The sequence below is a fragment of the Pleuronectes platessa genome, chromosome 8, assembly GCF_947347685.1.
Source record: "Pleuronectes platessa chromosome 8, fPlePla1.1, whole genome shotgun sequence".
Classification (NCBI taxonomy): domain Eukaryota; kingdom Metazoa; phylum Chordata; class Actinopteri; order Pleuronectiformes; family Pleuronectidae; genus Pleuronectes; species Pleuronectes platessa.
This window is the reverse complement of record NC_070633.1, coordinates 28,817,384-28,833,782: the sequence shown is the minus strand read 5'-3', so window position 1 is coordinate 28,833,782 and position 16,399 is coordinate 28,817,384. Positions and strand designations below refer to the sequence as shown.

The window sequence follows — 16,399 nt, the reverse complement described above, 5'->3', positions numbered from 1 at the left end:
CAAATACTGCATCAGTGAAGTACTGTACAAATACTGCATCAGTGAAGAGGTGTACAAATACTGCATCAGTGAAGAAGTGTACAAATATTGCATCAGTGAAGAAGTGTACAAATATTGCATCAGTGAAGTACTGTACAAATACTGCATCAGTGAAAAGGTGTACAAATACTGCATCAGTGAAGAAGTGTACAAATACAGCATCAGTGAAGTACTGTACAAATACTGCATCAGTGAAGAGGTGTACAAATACTGCATCAGTGAAGTACTGTACAAATACTGCACCAGTGAAGTACTGTCTCTGAGTACAGTTCAAACATTAGGTACGTTATCACTAAAAAGAGAGTGAGTCTGATGTGGGCGTGTTATCAGTCGCGGGGGGGGGGGGGGGGGGGGCGGGGGTTGATGATGGTATCAGAACCTTCACCTGAAGTAAGTAAATATATTTTGTATTAAAGTTTCTGTCCGACAACAAACAACAAATCTGAGCAGCAAACAAGAAAAATTAATCTCATCTCCAAATGAATTTAGTGGAAAACAAAGTGGATGATGAACAATGTGTTGTCACCTGATTATTAAACAGAATACTCATTAATATCTGAAACTATTAGAACTCAGCAAAAATCATTTTTACATCCCAACAGATTTAACACTGACCCACAACCAGAGGAACAACCCACTGACCCCCCCGACAGGGACAAACTGCTGAGTCGTGATGGAGCCGCTCAGGAACACCATGAGAAATATCAAATGATACTTCAAAGGGGAAACGTCTCTCCTCCTCCTCCTCCTCCTCCTCCTCGTCCTCCTCCTCCTGCTCCTTCTCCTCCTCCTCCTCCTCCTACACCTCCTCCTCCTCCTCCTCCTCCTCGTCCTCCTCGTCCTCCTCCTCCTCCTCCTCGTCCTCCTCCTCCTGCTCCTTCTCCTCCTCCTCCTCCTCCTACACCTCCTCCTTCTCCTCCTCCTCCTCCTCCTACACCTCCTCCTCCTCCTCCTCCTCCTCCTCGTCCTCCTCGTCCTCCTCCTCCTCCTACACCTCCTCCTCCTCCTCCTCCTCCTCGTCCTCCTCGTCCTCCTCCTCCTCCTCCTCCTCCTCCTCCTCCTGCTCCTTCTCCTCCTCCTCCTCCTCCTACACCTCCTCCTCCTCCTCCTCACAGGAGGAGTCACAGATAGCGTGCCGCGGACTCGCTCCTTCCTCCTCCTCCTCCTCCTCCTCCTCCTCCTGCTCCTCCTGCTCCTCCTCCTCCTCCTCCTACACCTCCTCCTCCTCCTCACAGGAGGAGTCACAGATAGCGGGCCGTGGACTCGCTCCTTCCTCCTCAGGCCAGACAGGCTCATTATGCAGCAGCTGGCTGAGGAGGAGGAGAACGTGTCAGGTGAGGCAGACGCGTCGCCTCCTTCCCTTTGTGGAGTAGAACCTCGTCTCCTCCTCGCTCCTCCTTTAGGCCTCCATGGGACGTGGGCCTCCTGCTGCGGGGGGGCTAAAGTCGTCTTGGCCCTGATCTGTTCGTCGCTTCATTCCACCAGCGGCTGGGAACTGGAACCTGTGGCCTCCTTACTGGGAAACCTTCTCTCTGAGGATTAACTGCTGCCGGCATCATTATGAAAGAGCAGCTCCTCGCTCTGAAGCTGGGAACTCTAAGTTATTACAGTTATTAACACGTGGGTCGTTTCTTTAGAACATCACAGCAGAACTCTGAACGGCCACTCAGAGCTGCCGGGGGTTTAAATACGGTGTTTGAGAATCTTCCAGAATAAAGCGTCTGATTCTCCTTCATCTGCTTTGGTCTGTTCACAGGGACAAAAATCACTCTGGATATTAAGTGTTCACATTCAAACTGATCTTCTGATTCTAATGCACGTAAAGTTCAAGATCCACAGTTTAATAATAACGATAAAAGAACTTCAACAAACCATCAAACAGCCCAGCACCAAGCACAGTCTGCTCTGATTGGCCGGCTGGGAAACTCTTTGGTGACCATGTTCACCGTGGCCTCATGGAACTTACTGTGTTGGCCAAAATTATTAGAACACGGCATATTTAAGAGGTTTCATTTGTTTTTGTTGAATTGGCCATTAAAATACCCATTAAACGATTGAAATATCTACAAAGTCATCAATTATGATCTATAAACCATAGAATAGAGCCATCATAAGGAGATTTCTTTTTAGTTATAGTTATTAATAAAGTTTAACTGTTAAATATCAAGATTACATTTATATTTGGTTTTGATGACGACGTCTAAGTTTCAATTGAAAAATGTAATAAAAAATTATTACATCAGTATCTGAAACTTTTTCTCACCTGATAGCAGCGTCAGTCGGGTCCGAGGTCTTTATAGTTAAACATTAATCTCTGTACGTGGTTGAGTTTCCTTCATCGACTGATTCCATCAAATCAAAAGCATAAAAATAGATGAATGAAACAAATCAAAGTGGAGACGGGAGGTGGAATCTTCACTGGAGCTTTATGAGTCCAGTTAGAAACCAGTGGTTCTTTCTGCTGCTGCTGTATTATTGATGCGCTGAGCTCACTGTATTTTCTGTTAAGCCACTTTAACCAGTGAACATTAGCAGTGGCCGCTCCTCGCTGCTGGACTCTGGTAATTACAGAGCACACGGCACACGGGCCTTTAATGGAAGCACTGGCTGCACTCAAGTTGAACAGAGAATTACTGTGTGTGGCCTAATGTGTTCCTGCAGAGTCCAGGGATTCATAGTGTTTTATTTGCTGGGTGTTTCATAAATGAACTGCTGCATTATTCCACTATTAGTCCCAGCAGGGGGGGGGCTGCTCTTGTCTCTACACACACCACTGGAGGTCTGCAGCCTGAGCTTCATCACGTTCTGTGCTCCTCCTCCTCTCTTCTGGCCTTTCACTGCTAAACCTACCCCCCCCCCCAACCCTTCACACTTCATCTTGTGCGTTTCCATCTTTAACTTGTCAGATTTCATTTCCTCTCACACACGATGAGTGTTGGATGATGTGGGAGGTGACAAGTCTTATTTACATTTAACTTCATCTCTTTTCTCTTCCTCTGAAACACTCCAGCTCTGTTTGCTCATTCTGATTCTGATCCGGACGTTTTCTACAGTTTTTATCTTCCGACCCATGACTATAAATATTATTATTATGTATTTTGAAGCTTCATTTGAAGGAGCCACTGAAATTGGACGTGTTGTCGGATGAAATCAGTTTTTTTCCTGCAGCCTTCGAATGACTCAACGCCTGAAGTGACACGTTCTCCTCCGGTGTTAAAGAGAGAGGGAGGAACCTGGTCTTTGAGGAACATGCTTGATAAACATGATGTGTCTTCACGTTGGAACCTTCATTCCCTCAGAATCACCTCTTGAGGTTTAAAGGATTAAAACACCGACCGGAGCTCGTGAGCGTTCCGACTGGAGCAGGAATCAAACCGACGTCTTTGACTCAACGTGGAAACTGATCCGTCCTCACACTCCGCTCAGTTAATTTAATGATTTGAATTTAAAGTACAGAAGACATGTTATCGGTTGTGCTGTCTGAAGTTATATCTGCAGTGACGTTTCACCAAACTCCCATTAGACGACCTGTCCCCCGTGTCCTCTCTGTTTAAACGCCCGTCCTTCCTGAAACCCTCTCTAATGAAGGACATCTGTAATTTCCCGTTCACCTCCGTCACCTCCTTTTGTCGTCAGCAATTAAACCTGAATGAATCCAAACTAAAGACGCACAATGGAAACCCGCCGGGCAGCAGAGTCTGTGACAAAAGATGATTTTGTTTATCTGACCGCGGCCTCTTCTCTCCCTCCGTCTGTCGCCTGCAGCCGTCCACACCGCGGAGACAAAACACAATCATGGGACAAAAGACAAAAGGCCGAGCGCAGTTTGATTAAATCAACACTGAATGGGACTCGCTGAGCAGCCATTGTTGGGGCTGTTTAGAGTGTGTGTGTGTGTGTGTAGGTGTGTAATGAGTCTGCTGTTTAATTCATTAGTGCAGACACACACACACACACACACACACACACACACACACAGGTGAGTTGTACTGAGCAGAGCTTACAGTAAAACATGTGAGCTGCTGCAAAACCTTCTTTTGGGGGAAATTCTGTTTCATGTGCAGTTGATTGTGAACAAAAGCTGAAGCTTCACTATGTAGAAACCTGATAAGACATGCAGCAGTTTAAATTGGTTTGAAATCTGACTCTGGATCAGCTCTGGGAGAGTTTGGCTGTGGAGAGTGGAGACGTGTTCCAGCTCCGGGGCCTCGGCGCCTCGTGGCTCTGAATCTGCAGCTCGGTTCTCTCGTCCTCCTGAGTTCAGTGTCGACCACATCAACAGATCATTAAAGGGAAACTTTTAAATGCGACAGGATGGAGCCGCACCTCCCCGAAGAACACAACGGCTTTAACCGCACACAGCTCAACTTCATAAAGCCTTTCATTGGACACACACACTCTCCTCCCTCGGCAGTAATCCACATCCCATAATTGCATTTGGCTGCATTTGGAGTTAAAGGGAAAGAAAAGCACTCTTCTGCTTTGTGCCTTCAGCATCTCCCTCCATCAACTCGCTTCCAAAGTCACTAACGAAACGCCCGACGCCACGAAGAGCACTTCCTGTCATAAAGACAAACAGGAAGTGAGCGTGAACGCAGCCAAACAGCTGCTCACTTGGATGTTTGTGCCTCTTGTGTCGCGTTTTTGTGATGATTCATTTTCTGTGAATTTGTTCTGTAACCCTGAGGCTCTGATTGGTCTCTGTCCTCTTGACTGAAAACCCTCTTCACCGCGTCTTTACAGTCGCAGACTCGTCCTCTTCTTCTTCTTCTTCTTCTTCTTCTTCTTCTTCTTCTTCTTCTACTTCTTCTTCTTCTTCTTTTTTTTTTTCATCTTCTTCTTCTTCTTCTTCTTCTTCTTCATCTTCTTCTTCTTCTTCTGCTTCTTCTTCTTCTTCTTCTTCTTCTTCTGCTTCTTCTTCTTCTTCTTCTTCTTCTTCATCTTCTCGCCTCCTTCTGTTTGATAAAAGACAAAGAGAAACGCCATCTTCTCCTTCTGGAGACACTTGAGAGTTTGATATTTTTAACAGTCGGCGTCTTGTTCTCAAACGAAGCACCAGTGAAAGAAGATGCAAAAGTGACACCTGCAAACAATCCACTGAAGAGGGTGGAGACTGTGTCCGTCCATCTGTCCAGGACTTTGGTTCTGTCACATACGAATATGTCCACTTGGAGAGACAATGAGATTCAAGAGCTTCTTGCTTCTGGTGTCTGAAACGACTTTAAAGATATTTCTCAGGCTCAGGCCTCTGTGGGTCTGTCCCTTTGTTAAGGGTCATGAGGTCAAAGGTCAGGTCACTGAAACCCACCTGCTCAAGTGGGTCATTGTGTTAAACTGTAAACGTTCAAGAAACAAATCTCACAGTAAAATGTAACTTTGCTTCTGTAATTAACATCGTCAAGGTTTGTGAATTCTTGTCTGTAATGGATGTAATAGAGTATATTACTAGTAATTGGATAGTTACTTTCCATCTGAAGGAAGTGACCTCATCAGGTGGTTGAGCTCGTTTGGTGCACGTGAACCTTCCGGTGTCTTTCCTGTGATCTGCCTTTGAAGTGGACTCTGGTTCATTGTGAGTCTCCTCCTCATCTGGATGAATTTTAATTAGCGACACATTCTTGAAGATCCCCGATGTAATGAACAAAACCCGCCGCTTCCTCCTCTATCGCTCCGATCACACATTAGAAAAGGAAGCTTAATTAAAAAGATATCACAAAAGGCTGAGGGGCTAAACTCGCCTTTTCAATTACACGTTGTTTGTAGGTTTAAAGCTCTCAATCAGCAAATATCCCGGCGCCGCCTCAACCTGAACGCTCGCTATCGGTCTTCCTGCCGCCGGTTCGATGCCCATGTGCAGGTCTGAGCCGCCGTCTGCGAACAACAGAGACGACGGCGTGTTTTCATTCCGACTGTGCAGCTGCACCACGAGTTCGATCCTCGTTCACTTCAGAGCCGAGATGCTTCAGACAGAAAACACTGTAACGACTGCTTCTGGGCTCGGTCTCCAGGGGGCAGCAGAATCAGTATCTACATACTTACTAATACTTATACTTATACTTATAATACTTATAATACTAACGTTCACCAGCATCATTTGGTCTATGATGCATTTTGTGGAGCTGATATGAATCCCCACTTTATATATGGTAACTTATGTGAGGTTTCTTTCTGTTTGTATATGTTTTGTAAAATGTGTAAAGGAAATATGAAGCAAAAGGTTCAAATCCCTCCTCAGAGCTGCGGCCTCCCGTCAGCGCCTGAAACAACCCGACGTGTTGGATCCGGACCTTTCCAGGAACAAATTAACAAATGAAAACTGGGCACTTCCCTTTAGACGACAGCCGCAGAGTCGCTTCTGATTCCATTTAATTTCTTTGAAGTAATAAAACACCTGCAGTGCGCCATTAAAGTGATATTCTAATAAGAGGCAGAGCAGCGGAGGGAGGACAGGAAGCCGCAGAGTGAAAGCTGATTTGTGGAGGAAGCCTCACAGCGGTGATCCCTGCTCCTCTGCAGCTCGGCAGGTTTGATGTGGCGCTCAGCATCTCGTGAGGCAGCGAGAGGAAGAAGGTCATTTCAGGGCCGACTAATTTCTCCATTATAGGTGCACAATTATCCCAGTGTGACTGTGCACACAGATAGGGAGATATCACAGAGGTGAGAAGAAGGGATGAGCGAGGCCTTGTTACTGAGAGAGAGAGAGAGAGAGAGAGAGAGAGAGAGAGAGAGAGAGAGAGAGAGAGAAAGAGACGGGGAGAGCACTTAAGAAGTTTCTCATCTCTTAATTGCGATCAGCGAGGAGAGTTTAGCTGATTAATCTGCTCAAGGACACAAAGTGAGGCTGGTGTTTGTGAGTCTCTCTCTCCGACTGTGTGTCTTCACCAGAGGAAACACAAAGAGGTTCCAGCTCCTCTGGTACATGACGACTGAAATCTAGATGATATTCATGCACATTAACATACAGACAAAACTTTTTGCTCATGAGTGTGCATGATAAATTCATCAATATGATAAATCTGACAAGTATCATCCGTTGTATGATTTCTGTCACTATGAAAGGACAGGTCGGGAACAGGTGGAGAACAGGTGGAGAACAGATGGAGAACATGTGGAGAACAGATGGAGAACAGATGGAGAACATGTGGAGAACAGATGGAGAACATGTGGAGAACAGGTGGAGAAAAGGTGGAGAACAGATGGAGAACATGTGGAGAACAGATGGAGAACATGTGGAGAACAGATGGAGAACATGTGGAGAACAGGACCCAGTTTTGTATTATTAAAGCAGCAGGTGAGGCTGTGGAGCAGGAACGTGTTTGTATAATAATTTGATTGTTTACCTTTGTTCAGTTGTGTTGAACTGCTGCTCTTCCCTCGGCTGTTCTTCCCTCTGCTGCTCCTCCCTCTGCTGCTCATCACTCTGCTGCTCTTCCCTCTGTTGCTCTTCCCTCGGCTGCTCTTCCCTCTGCTGCTCATCAATCTGCTGCTCTTCCCTCTGCTGCTCTTCAATCGACTGCTCTTCCTTCTGCTGCTCTTCCTTCTGCTGCTCTTCCCTCTGCTGCTCATCACTCTGCTGCTCTTCCATCGACTGCACTTCCTTCTGCTGCTCTTCCCTCGGCTGCTCTTCCCTCGGCTGCTCTTCCCTCGGCTGCTCTTCCCTCTGCTGCTCTTCCCTCGGCTGCTCATCCCTCTGCTGCTCTTCCCTCTGCTGCTCTTCCCTCTGCTGCTCTTCCCTCTGCTGCTCTTCCCTCGGCTGTTCTTCCCTCTGCTGCTCTTCCCTCTGCTGCTCTTCCCTCTGCTGCTCATCACTCTGCTGCTCTTCCCTCTGCTGCTCTTCACTCGGCTGCTCTTCCCTCTGCTGCTCATCACTCTGCTGCTCTTCCCTCCGTTGCTCTTCACTCGGCTGCTCTTCCCTCTGCTGCTCATCACTCTGCTGCTCTTACCTCAGCTGCTCTTCCCTCTGCTGCTCTTCCCTCTGCTGCTCTTCCCTCTGCTGCTCTTCCCTCTGCTGCTCTTCCCTCGGCTGCTCTTCCCTCTGTTGCTCTTCCCTCTGCTGTTCTTCCCTCTGCTGCTCTTCCCTCGGCTGCTCTTCCCTCTGTTGCTCTTCCCTCTGCTGCTCTTCCCTCTGCTGCTCTTCCCTCTGCTGCTCTTCCCTCTGCTGCTCTTCCCTCTGCTGCTCTTCCCTCTGCTGCTCTTCCCTCTGCTGCTCTTCCCTCTGCTGCTCTTCCCCCCTGCCATTAGAAGTCTCATAATAATTGCTGAGCGGAGCAGCAGCTTCCTCCCGTCTGAGTTTAATAAGCGTTGTTATTTAATGCCTCAGTTATTTGAATGGGTTCCGTCCGCTCTCTGCAGTCAGAGCTCGTTGTGTCTCTCCTGGTGTGATGTTGTTCAGTGTCGAGCAGCGTGAGTGTGGATGTGCTTCATTTAGAAGAATCTGTTGTGTTGTGGTTTGATGGAGCTGCTGCCTGACACGTTGCTGCTCGGAGCTCGTCCACAGAGCTGAATCTGCAGACTGATTATTATTATGAATCACACTAAATCATCTGAAATATCTAAATGTAAAGTTGAATAATCCTGATTTGTCAGAAGTTAAATGTATACAATGATACGCAGCTCAGGGACATTTCTGTGTGAACACTTATAAAACTGTTCATCATCTTCATGTGTGAGGTCACAGCAGGTCGACGGCTCATTGCACTGACCTGCTGTGACTCGTTCAGCAGTGAAGTGTGAGAACAGTTTACTTCCCTGTGAGTAGAACTGATCTGAGAGCAGTTCAGTGAGAAACAGTGTCTGAGGAGCGTTCAACATTTAGAAACAGAAGTTACCTGCGTGACCTCAGCTGATCTCCTCTCGCTCGTGGGTTTCAGGATTCAGGGAGTCGAGTCGTTCCTCCTCCTTTCTCCTCCTGCCTTTGCTGCTCCTCCAATTAGAGAACTCTCCCAGGATGCAATGCAACATTTGTCTCCATTAGTAATGTAGGTTATGAGGAGAGAGCCGTGCATCGAGGGTAAAGCCCCGATGGAAACTTCCTGGAAGCCTCATACAGATATCCAATTACCAGTGGAGGCCCTACAGTAGAGAGAGGGAGCCCCCCCCCCCCCCGCTGCAGCTCGTTCTGCTGATTTCAGCAAACACTATAAATCACACAGTCTGAGCATCGATTAGCTCGGCCGCCATTACTGTGACTGCTGCACGGCGAGCAGGGCGGGGGGGGGGGGGGGGGGGGCACAATCTCCTCCGAGGAAACACAAAGCTCTTCAGTCCGAGTCGCTCCGAGCCGGGCGGGGGGGGGGGGGCACACAGCTTTTTAAGGAATAACTCATACACATTCACACGGGTCTCACATATACACAAAAAACAAGACAACTTCTGACACACAATCACATTAAAGTCATGAATCATAATGTCTGCAGTGTTTTCTTATAAAACACACAATACTCTGGAGTGCACGACACACAAGTGTTGTGAATGAGGACGAGTCAGATTGTGTGTGTGTGTGTGATTATGAGATGATCATGAGATATATGAGTTTACTTCCACTGAGGATGTTGTTTCAAACCTGTGCATTTGTTTGTTGGTTTGTTTGTCGTCAGTTGTTGTTGTTTGTCTCCTAACTGAGACTTCCTGTGCAGCTGATGAGGACGTTGTCAGTTTGTATCAGTTATTATTGTTGTTCTCCCTTCTGATTGTGTTGAATTTAAACACAAAGAGGAAGGTGTGTGTGTGTGTGTGTGTGTGTGTGTGTGAGGACCCCCCCCCCCCCCCACCAGCTGACAGGTTCAAAGACGAACCCTGAACGAGGACACAGAGTCGTCCCGTGTTAATCCTCCCGTGTGTTGGACAGATTCCCGGTGGCGAGCTGCAGCCGTGCGTAGACGATCCTCTGAAACCTACTGTACGTTCACAAGATGATTATCAGGTCACTGTTTGTCCAATATTTAATCCAGCTGAGTGCGATACAGGATAAACTCTCCATCCAAAAAACATACACACCGAATTTAAATCACTGTGAAAACAGAGCTCGTTAAGAGATTCAAAAGTTCAAGATACAAAAAAGAGTGTGATTGAAGGAAAATGCTAATTTTCATGTTTCTTTTAAAATTCAAATTTGTTCTGATCAGACAAACAGCAGGAGGCGGAGAGAGAAACCGTCTGATTGTTAAAACTGAAGAAATGAGAAAACAAAGAACATATTTAGAAATGAAAGGAACAAAACTCAATCTCACTAGGTGAAGTCAAACAGGAACATTTAAATTTAACACTGTTCTCTCATAAAATTGTTACTTTGCATTGACTTGTTTTTTTATGTATTTTTAAATAGACTGAATTACTGCTGAGCACAAATATGTTATTATTTATATGGAGAAATGACAGAGAAACTATGCAACTATTGAAGTTTAAAATAAATCAATAAACCATAAGAATTCACAGAATTCTCTAAACGATCATCTGCTCCAATCAGGGGCGTCTCAACAGAAGAGCGCCCCCCCCCCCGGAACAGCTGATCCACAGTAAAAACAATGTAAACATTCCTAAATTCTATTTCTGCCTTTGTACAGAAAACTGAAACGACCAACGTCCTGCAGAGGCCCAGGGGGGGGGGGGGGGGGGGGGGGGGGGCTCTCAGCAGCTCGCAGCCTCCTCAGGATTCGTGTGTGTAGTGTTATTTCACCTCTGAGGGGGAAACAGGAAGTATCAATCTGCAGAAACAGAGCTGAGGTCGGCCGCCGCCGAGTGATGGGACCGGTGGCGTGAACCCGTTGACAGGTCAATTATTCCCCCCGCTGAATTACAGCATATGATATCTAACCCAGCGGAGGGAGCACAGATGGAAACACCCTGCGGGGAAAATATGCCACTTCCTATATATTGAATCCCTCCCTGTCCTCCCCTCTCTCCCCTTCCTCCCCTCCCTCCCCTTCCTCCCCTCCCTCCTCCCCCTCCTGCCACCGCGTTTCCCCACGAAATCAAAGTTCACTGGCGGACATGGCGCCCGACGCCACGCTCCTCTCTGTGAGGAATGGCCGACACACACTCATAAGTCAACGACGCTGCTGCTGTGGTTGTTTCAGGGAGCGTGTGACGCGGCTGCAGATGAAGACGCTGCAGGAGGAGAGGTCCAACGTCAGGGGACAGGAAACAGCTTCATGTGAAAACAGCTCTGAGACAAAATATGAACTATTGATCACAAGTATAACTCAATTTAAAAACCTGAAACTATCTGAGTGTTAAATGCTACTTAATGACAGATATGTTATATTTACATTTCAACTTAAAAAGGTCAGAACTCTGTTTCTGTTTCATAGTTTTTATTATTTTGATCACAATATTAAAATCAAATCACTCGGCTGCTGTTGAATAAACACTTTTACAGACAGAGTCATTTTGGCTTCATCACATCAAACAGACAAATGTTCATATATGTTGGATTATTTCATATGTGAACAGACTTTATGTGATTAAACATGAATCATGTCTCATGTGTGAGTTTTAATAAAGTTTGTTGAATGTGAACAATGATCAACTGTTATTGATAAATGTGTTTTCATGTGGATCTTCATCAGTTTGCTCGACTTCATGGATCCACACAAAATCTAAATGATAGAAAACATTTTCCATGAAAGTAAAAAACAAACCAAAGATAAAGATCAGAAAATAATGAAATATTTTTAAACACGTGGAAAAGTCGACAGGAGAAATAAAAATGAGTGAGAAGTAAAAAGAGAAATAAACAAAGCTTTAGAATAACGAGTTTAACTTTTAAATTCAGCAGATTTCTCCTGAAGAAATAAACAAGATGAATAAAATCTTTATCTCTAACGGCTCTGATCCAGAGTCACAGAGACTTTCACAGGTAACAGCTTCATGTGATCTATAATGTGAAAGTATGGAAACATCTTCTGAGTGAAAGTGTGTGTGAAGGTGTGAATGTGTTTGTTAGTATCAAGATCAGAGAACGACACTTCTCCTCTGTTCCAGTCCAGTTTCACTCTGATCCTCTGGATCTTCTGCACAGAGAGAACAGATGATCCTGATGGTGACCATGCTGAGTATTTACCTGCATAGAACGATATTACCCATAATCCAGACAGATCGAACCCCTTCCTCTGGACAGACTCTGCACTTACACCCAGGTACCAGCGTGTATTGTCTCCAACCAGCACGTCCCAGCTGTGAGTCCCTGAGTTAAAACCCTCAGATCCCAGGACTGAGTCGTAATAATCAAACCTCTCTGGATTGTTAGGAAGCTTCTGTCTCTCTCCTCGTCTCAAACTGGTCAGATCTTCAGACAGGACGAGAACTGGATTAGCAGAGTTCGGGTCCAGGACCACAGGACTGTAGGAGACCACGTCCTTCATCTTGTTCCAGATGTTGAAGCTCAGGTTGCCCAGATGTTTGGCCTTGTCTATCAGAGCTCCTGAGGCCAGCTGTGGATCATCCAGCAGGGGGCGCTGCTGGACTCGTTCCACTGCAGCCTTGTAGTTGAGCAGGAACGAGACGTCTTCAGCTCTCAGCTCGTCCTCTGTGGTTCTGATTGTGTCTGAAAGAGACGTTATGTCTCTGCTCAGAGACTCAATCTTCTCCTTCATCATCCGACTCTTCTGCTCCTCTTCCTCCCTCAGTGCAGCCGTCTTGGCCTCCTCTTCCTCCTCCAGAAACTGATGAAGCTTTTTAAACTGCTCCTTGATCTGCGTCTCTGTGAGTCGGGCCTGGACCTTAATGTGTTCTGCTGTTTGTTCAAACTTTACTTTAACACGTTCAAAACTCTGTAACTTCTTCTTCAAGGGCTCCAGAGTTTCCTGAAGCTGCTTCTTGTGTTGTGGTGCAGCTTCATCGATGGGTCTGAATCTGTGGTCGCTGTGTTTCTCTGAATCTCTGCAGATGACACACACTGGCTGCTGATGGTCCAGACAGAAGAGTCTGAGTTTCTTTGAGTGCAGACTGCAGAGAGCAGGTGAAGAGCTCCGGTCTCTCTCCTGTAAGAAGTTCTCACACAGGTTCTTCAACGCCAGGTTACAAGGTGGTTGATCCTTTGAATGTCTTCTCTTACAAAGTGGACACTCTTTTACTTCTTTGTCTTTCCACCAGTTCTCCACACAGTCTTTACAGAAGCTGTGGCTACATGACAGAATGACAGGATCTCTGAAGACATCTTTGCAGACGGGACAGCAGAGATCCTCTTCTAATCTGGAAGCCATTGAGTCTCCAGGTGCATCTGAAAACAGACAGTCAGTCAGTCACAGCTCCATGAACTTCACTGAGGTTCACTTCCCCTCTGAGTCGAGGTGTTTGTTAAACTCACGGTCAGTGTGTGGAGCGTCGGCAGGTTGTAGTTTGACTCTTCTCTCCTGTAGCTGGACTCACTCAGGACGTTTGGTCTGGTTTGGTTCAGTTTGGTTTGGAAGGTGAATGTGATCGTCTGGTTTTCAGCCTGCGTCTCTTCAGGGAGGAACAGATGCTTCCTGGTTTCTCAGGTGTGTCAGGACACGACTGTAAAAAGTAATTCAAGCCTTGGATTTAATAACTGGTCAAAAGTCGTTTGGCAGCAACAAGTTCACACAGACAAGAGACCTGGTTGTGAAATTCAGCCTCGTTGCCAAATTCAGAGGACGGTGAAAGTGAAAGTTAAACATTAACAGGAAATGCAGGTGGGGGGGGGAGGAGTCTGTGACGTAACTGCAGAGCTGAAGTCACGTTAAAGAGACAGAAGCAAAGTGCAAACAATGTCAGAAAATGAAAAGATGGTTTTATAAATTCAAATCAGCTCAAGTTTGCTTATTAATTTGTGTGTGTGTGTGCAGTAAAAAGTATGACATCATCAAATGATTGTACATTTATTTTGTTGTGATTATTATACCTTAAGTGTGACAGCATTATATGGTGTGACTTTGGGCTTTCAATAAATGTGAGAAACATTTAATTCTGACTAAATAACAATAATAATAATAATGAAACCAAAAAAAGATCTAATTTTGGTCCCAGTAGCCAGGCTCCAACCCCCCCCCCCCCCCCCCCCCCCTGCTCTTCCAAATATGGTTACTTCTGGTTTGAAACAAGATGGCGCTGGACACAATGGAAATAGAGGCTTTAGAGCAGCAGCTCCCTGACCAGTGGGTCTATCCTGGGTCATGTGAAGAACCTGAAGAGGAGCCGAGACGGTCCAGACCCACGTGTGATGTCACCAACCTCCTGCTGTGTCTGGACCCTCGTCTGCTTCCTGCCCCGGTCACACTGGAATCTCCCAGGCTGCATGAACGCATCAGTGATGGAAGTCAATGTTGATTTTGCTCCTCCAGACAAACAGCAGGAGCAGAAGTAGATGAACTCCTGACTCTACACACACACTCTGTGGCCGACACCCAACACGTCGCTGCAGTTTAATCCTAATGTAAATGTTGGTGCGGGGGCCGTGGCCTCCTGAGGAGCGGAGTGATGGAGAGAAGGAATGAAACGACAGGAGGAGGAGAAGCTGCTCCTCTGATCTAACCCTTCATTAGCTGCAGCCTCCAGTCTGCGTCTCCCTGGGCTTTAATGATGGTGTTTATCAGAAGCTCCTCAGCGTCTCCACGTGAACCTCTGCAACTTGTACAAATGGAAATGTGTCTTTTATCATTGCAGGGTCCCCCCCCCCCCCCATCAAGCAAACAAAGTGATTCCCCATTAAGAGGAAGCAGGCAGCACACTCACACACTCCTCCAGGCCACCGTACGAGCAGGGCAAAGCTGCTGGAGCTGATTGGATCTCCTCTGTGCTCGAGTGAGGAGGAGGAGGAGTGTCTCCTGGTGGAAACCATCATGTGGTGTTCAACCTGCAGGAGGGGAACCTTCACACCGGAGCACAGGAAGGTGTCGCCTCACATCCTGTCATCAGCAGCACGACGACACTCAGAAGGTTTCATGGGAGTTATTTTATTAGTTATTTAATATTACTACCAGATTTAGAGAAACCCTGCCCACAAACAAACCAGCAAATGTCACCGAATCTCAACAGCGTGTTATTAACCTGCTGGTCGAGTGAAGGATCTCACAGCTGTAAAGCATCTTCTGATTTAATATTGATTTATATATTAGTTATAAAGTTTTCCCGCGGCTGCTTGAAGATCAGAGCAGATTCTCTTTATGAATGCTCCCTCCTGGTCTTGGTTCAGATGGAGACACCCACTGTCCTAAAATTCCTGGTTTCACTTTCTAAAACATTGATATGCATCTTCTAATGTTTTCTCCTTTTTTATTTTTATTCTTTGTGACATCGCTTCTGCACTTTATCTCCGATTATTGCATTTAAACCATATATTTCCCCTTTTTTAGGTGTATAACACATTTTTATCCTCCTTCTCTTTCTGAACCGTGTCCATGTGAAAGCTGCAGCGCTGGTTCGAATGGAAGCTCGAGGAACGAGGAGAGAACGTCCTCAGGCTCCTGTGTGAATGTGAATACACTGATGAAGCTGATGGAACAGAGTCAAATAATATTTCATATATCTCCAGTCTGACACACTGCATCACAAGTCTATTTAAACACAGGGACCAAGGTGGGGGGGCTGGGAAAACCTCATCAGTGTGTGTGTGTGTGTGTGTGTGTGTGTGTGTAGATCATGGCTGCAGGCTGCCTTTTTAGCTTCATGCAGGAAACCAACAGCAGAACATCTCCAATCATGTGACACAAATTTTCACTCTGTTCTTCATCTTTACACAAACGTGTGTAAACACATTTATATTTATAGATTCATGTGACGGAGCTGGCGTCGTGTAAAACAATCGAACACACGTGAGTTATTAAAGGACTGAGGGAGCTCGGGAATACAAAGCAGATCAACCTGATTCTAATTCCAGGTTAATTGTTAAATTTTTCTCTTTTTTTCTCTACGTCAAAACAAACATAAACATTAGATCATGAGTTCAGAGTGTGTGTCTCTCAAAGACGTGAGCTCTAATGAATTCCCTCTGCCTCCACCGGGGGAGCATCTGGATACAAGAGAGAGAGGAAGTGGTTCTCAGGTCACAGAGACACAGAGCTGCTGAAGTTAAACCTCAACTCCAGTGTAATGGTTGTTAGCATCAGAGGCTCCATCAACACATAATGTGTTCGTTTCTAACACATATCGCTCAATAAATGAACAAAGACTCAGAAATACCAGTGAAGCCAGTTTAACAAGTGAGACGACCAAAGGACACGAAGAAGAAGATGTTGGAGACTGAGAAACTAGATCCAACTAGATCCCCCCCCCCTCAGTGGCCAAGTTTGTGGTTCAAACCTTCAACTCTGCGCTGCCCCCTAGTGGATGAATTGCTTAGTAACCACATCCACGTAAAGGTTTGAATCTCTTTTTGTATGTAGGTGCAGAATAAATGAGATGA

General features: G+C 46.0%; 1 protein-coding gene and 1 pseudogene across 1 annotated transcript; both read right to left on the bottom strand.

Moving 5' to 3' along the window:
* Positions 1 to 643: 643 nt before the first annotated feature.
* On the bottom strand, positions 644 to 5,364 carry LOC128445651 (cilia- and flagella-associated protein 251-like; annotated as a pseudogene).
* Positions 5,365 to 11,334: 5,970 nt separating this feature from the next.
* LOC128445849 (zinc-binding protein A33-like) lies at positions 11,335 to 13,686 on the bottom strand. The gene is made up of 2 exons (XM_053428710.1): positions 13,346 to 13,686; positions 11,335 to 13,258 (listed from the first exon to the last, which is right to left on the bottom strand). The coding sequence occupies exon 2, from the start codon at positions 13,239 to 13,241 to the stop codon at positions 11,859 to 11,861; it is 1,383 nt and encodes a 460-aa protein (XP_053284685.1). The 5' UTR covers positions 13,242 to 13,258; positions 13,346 to 13,686; the 3' UTR covers positions 11,335 to 11,858.
* Between the last annotated feature and the right edge of the window lie 2,713 nt (positions 13,687 to 16,399).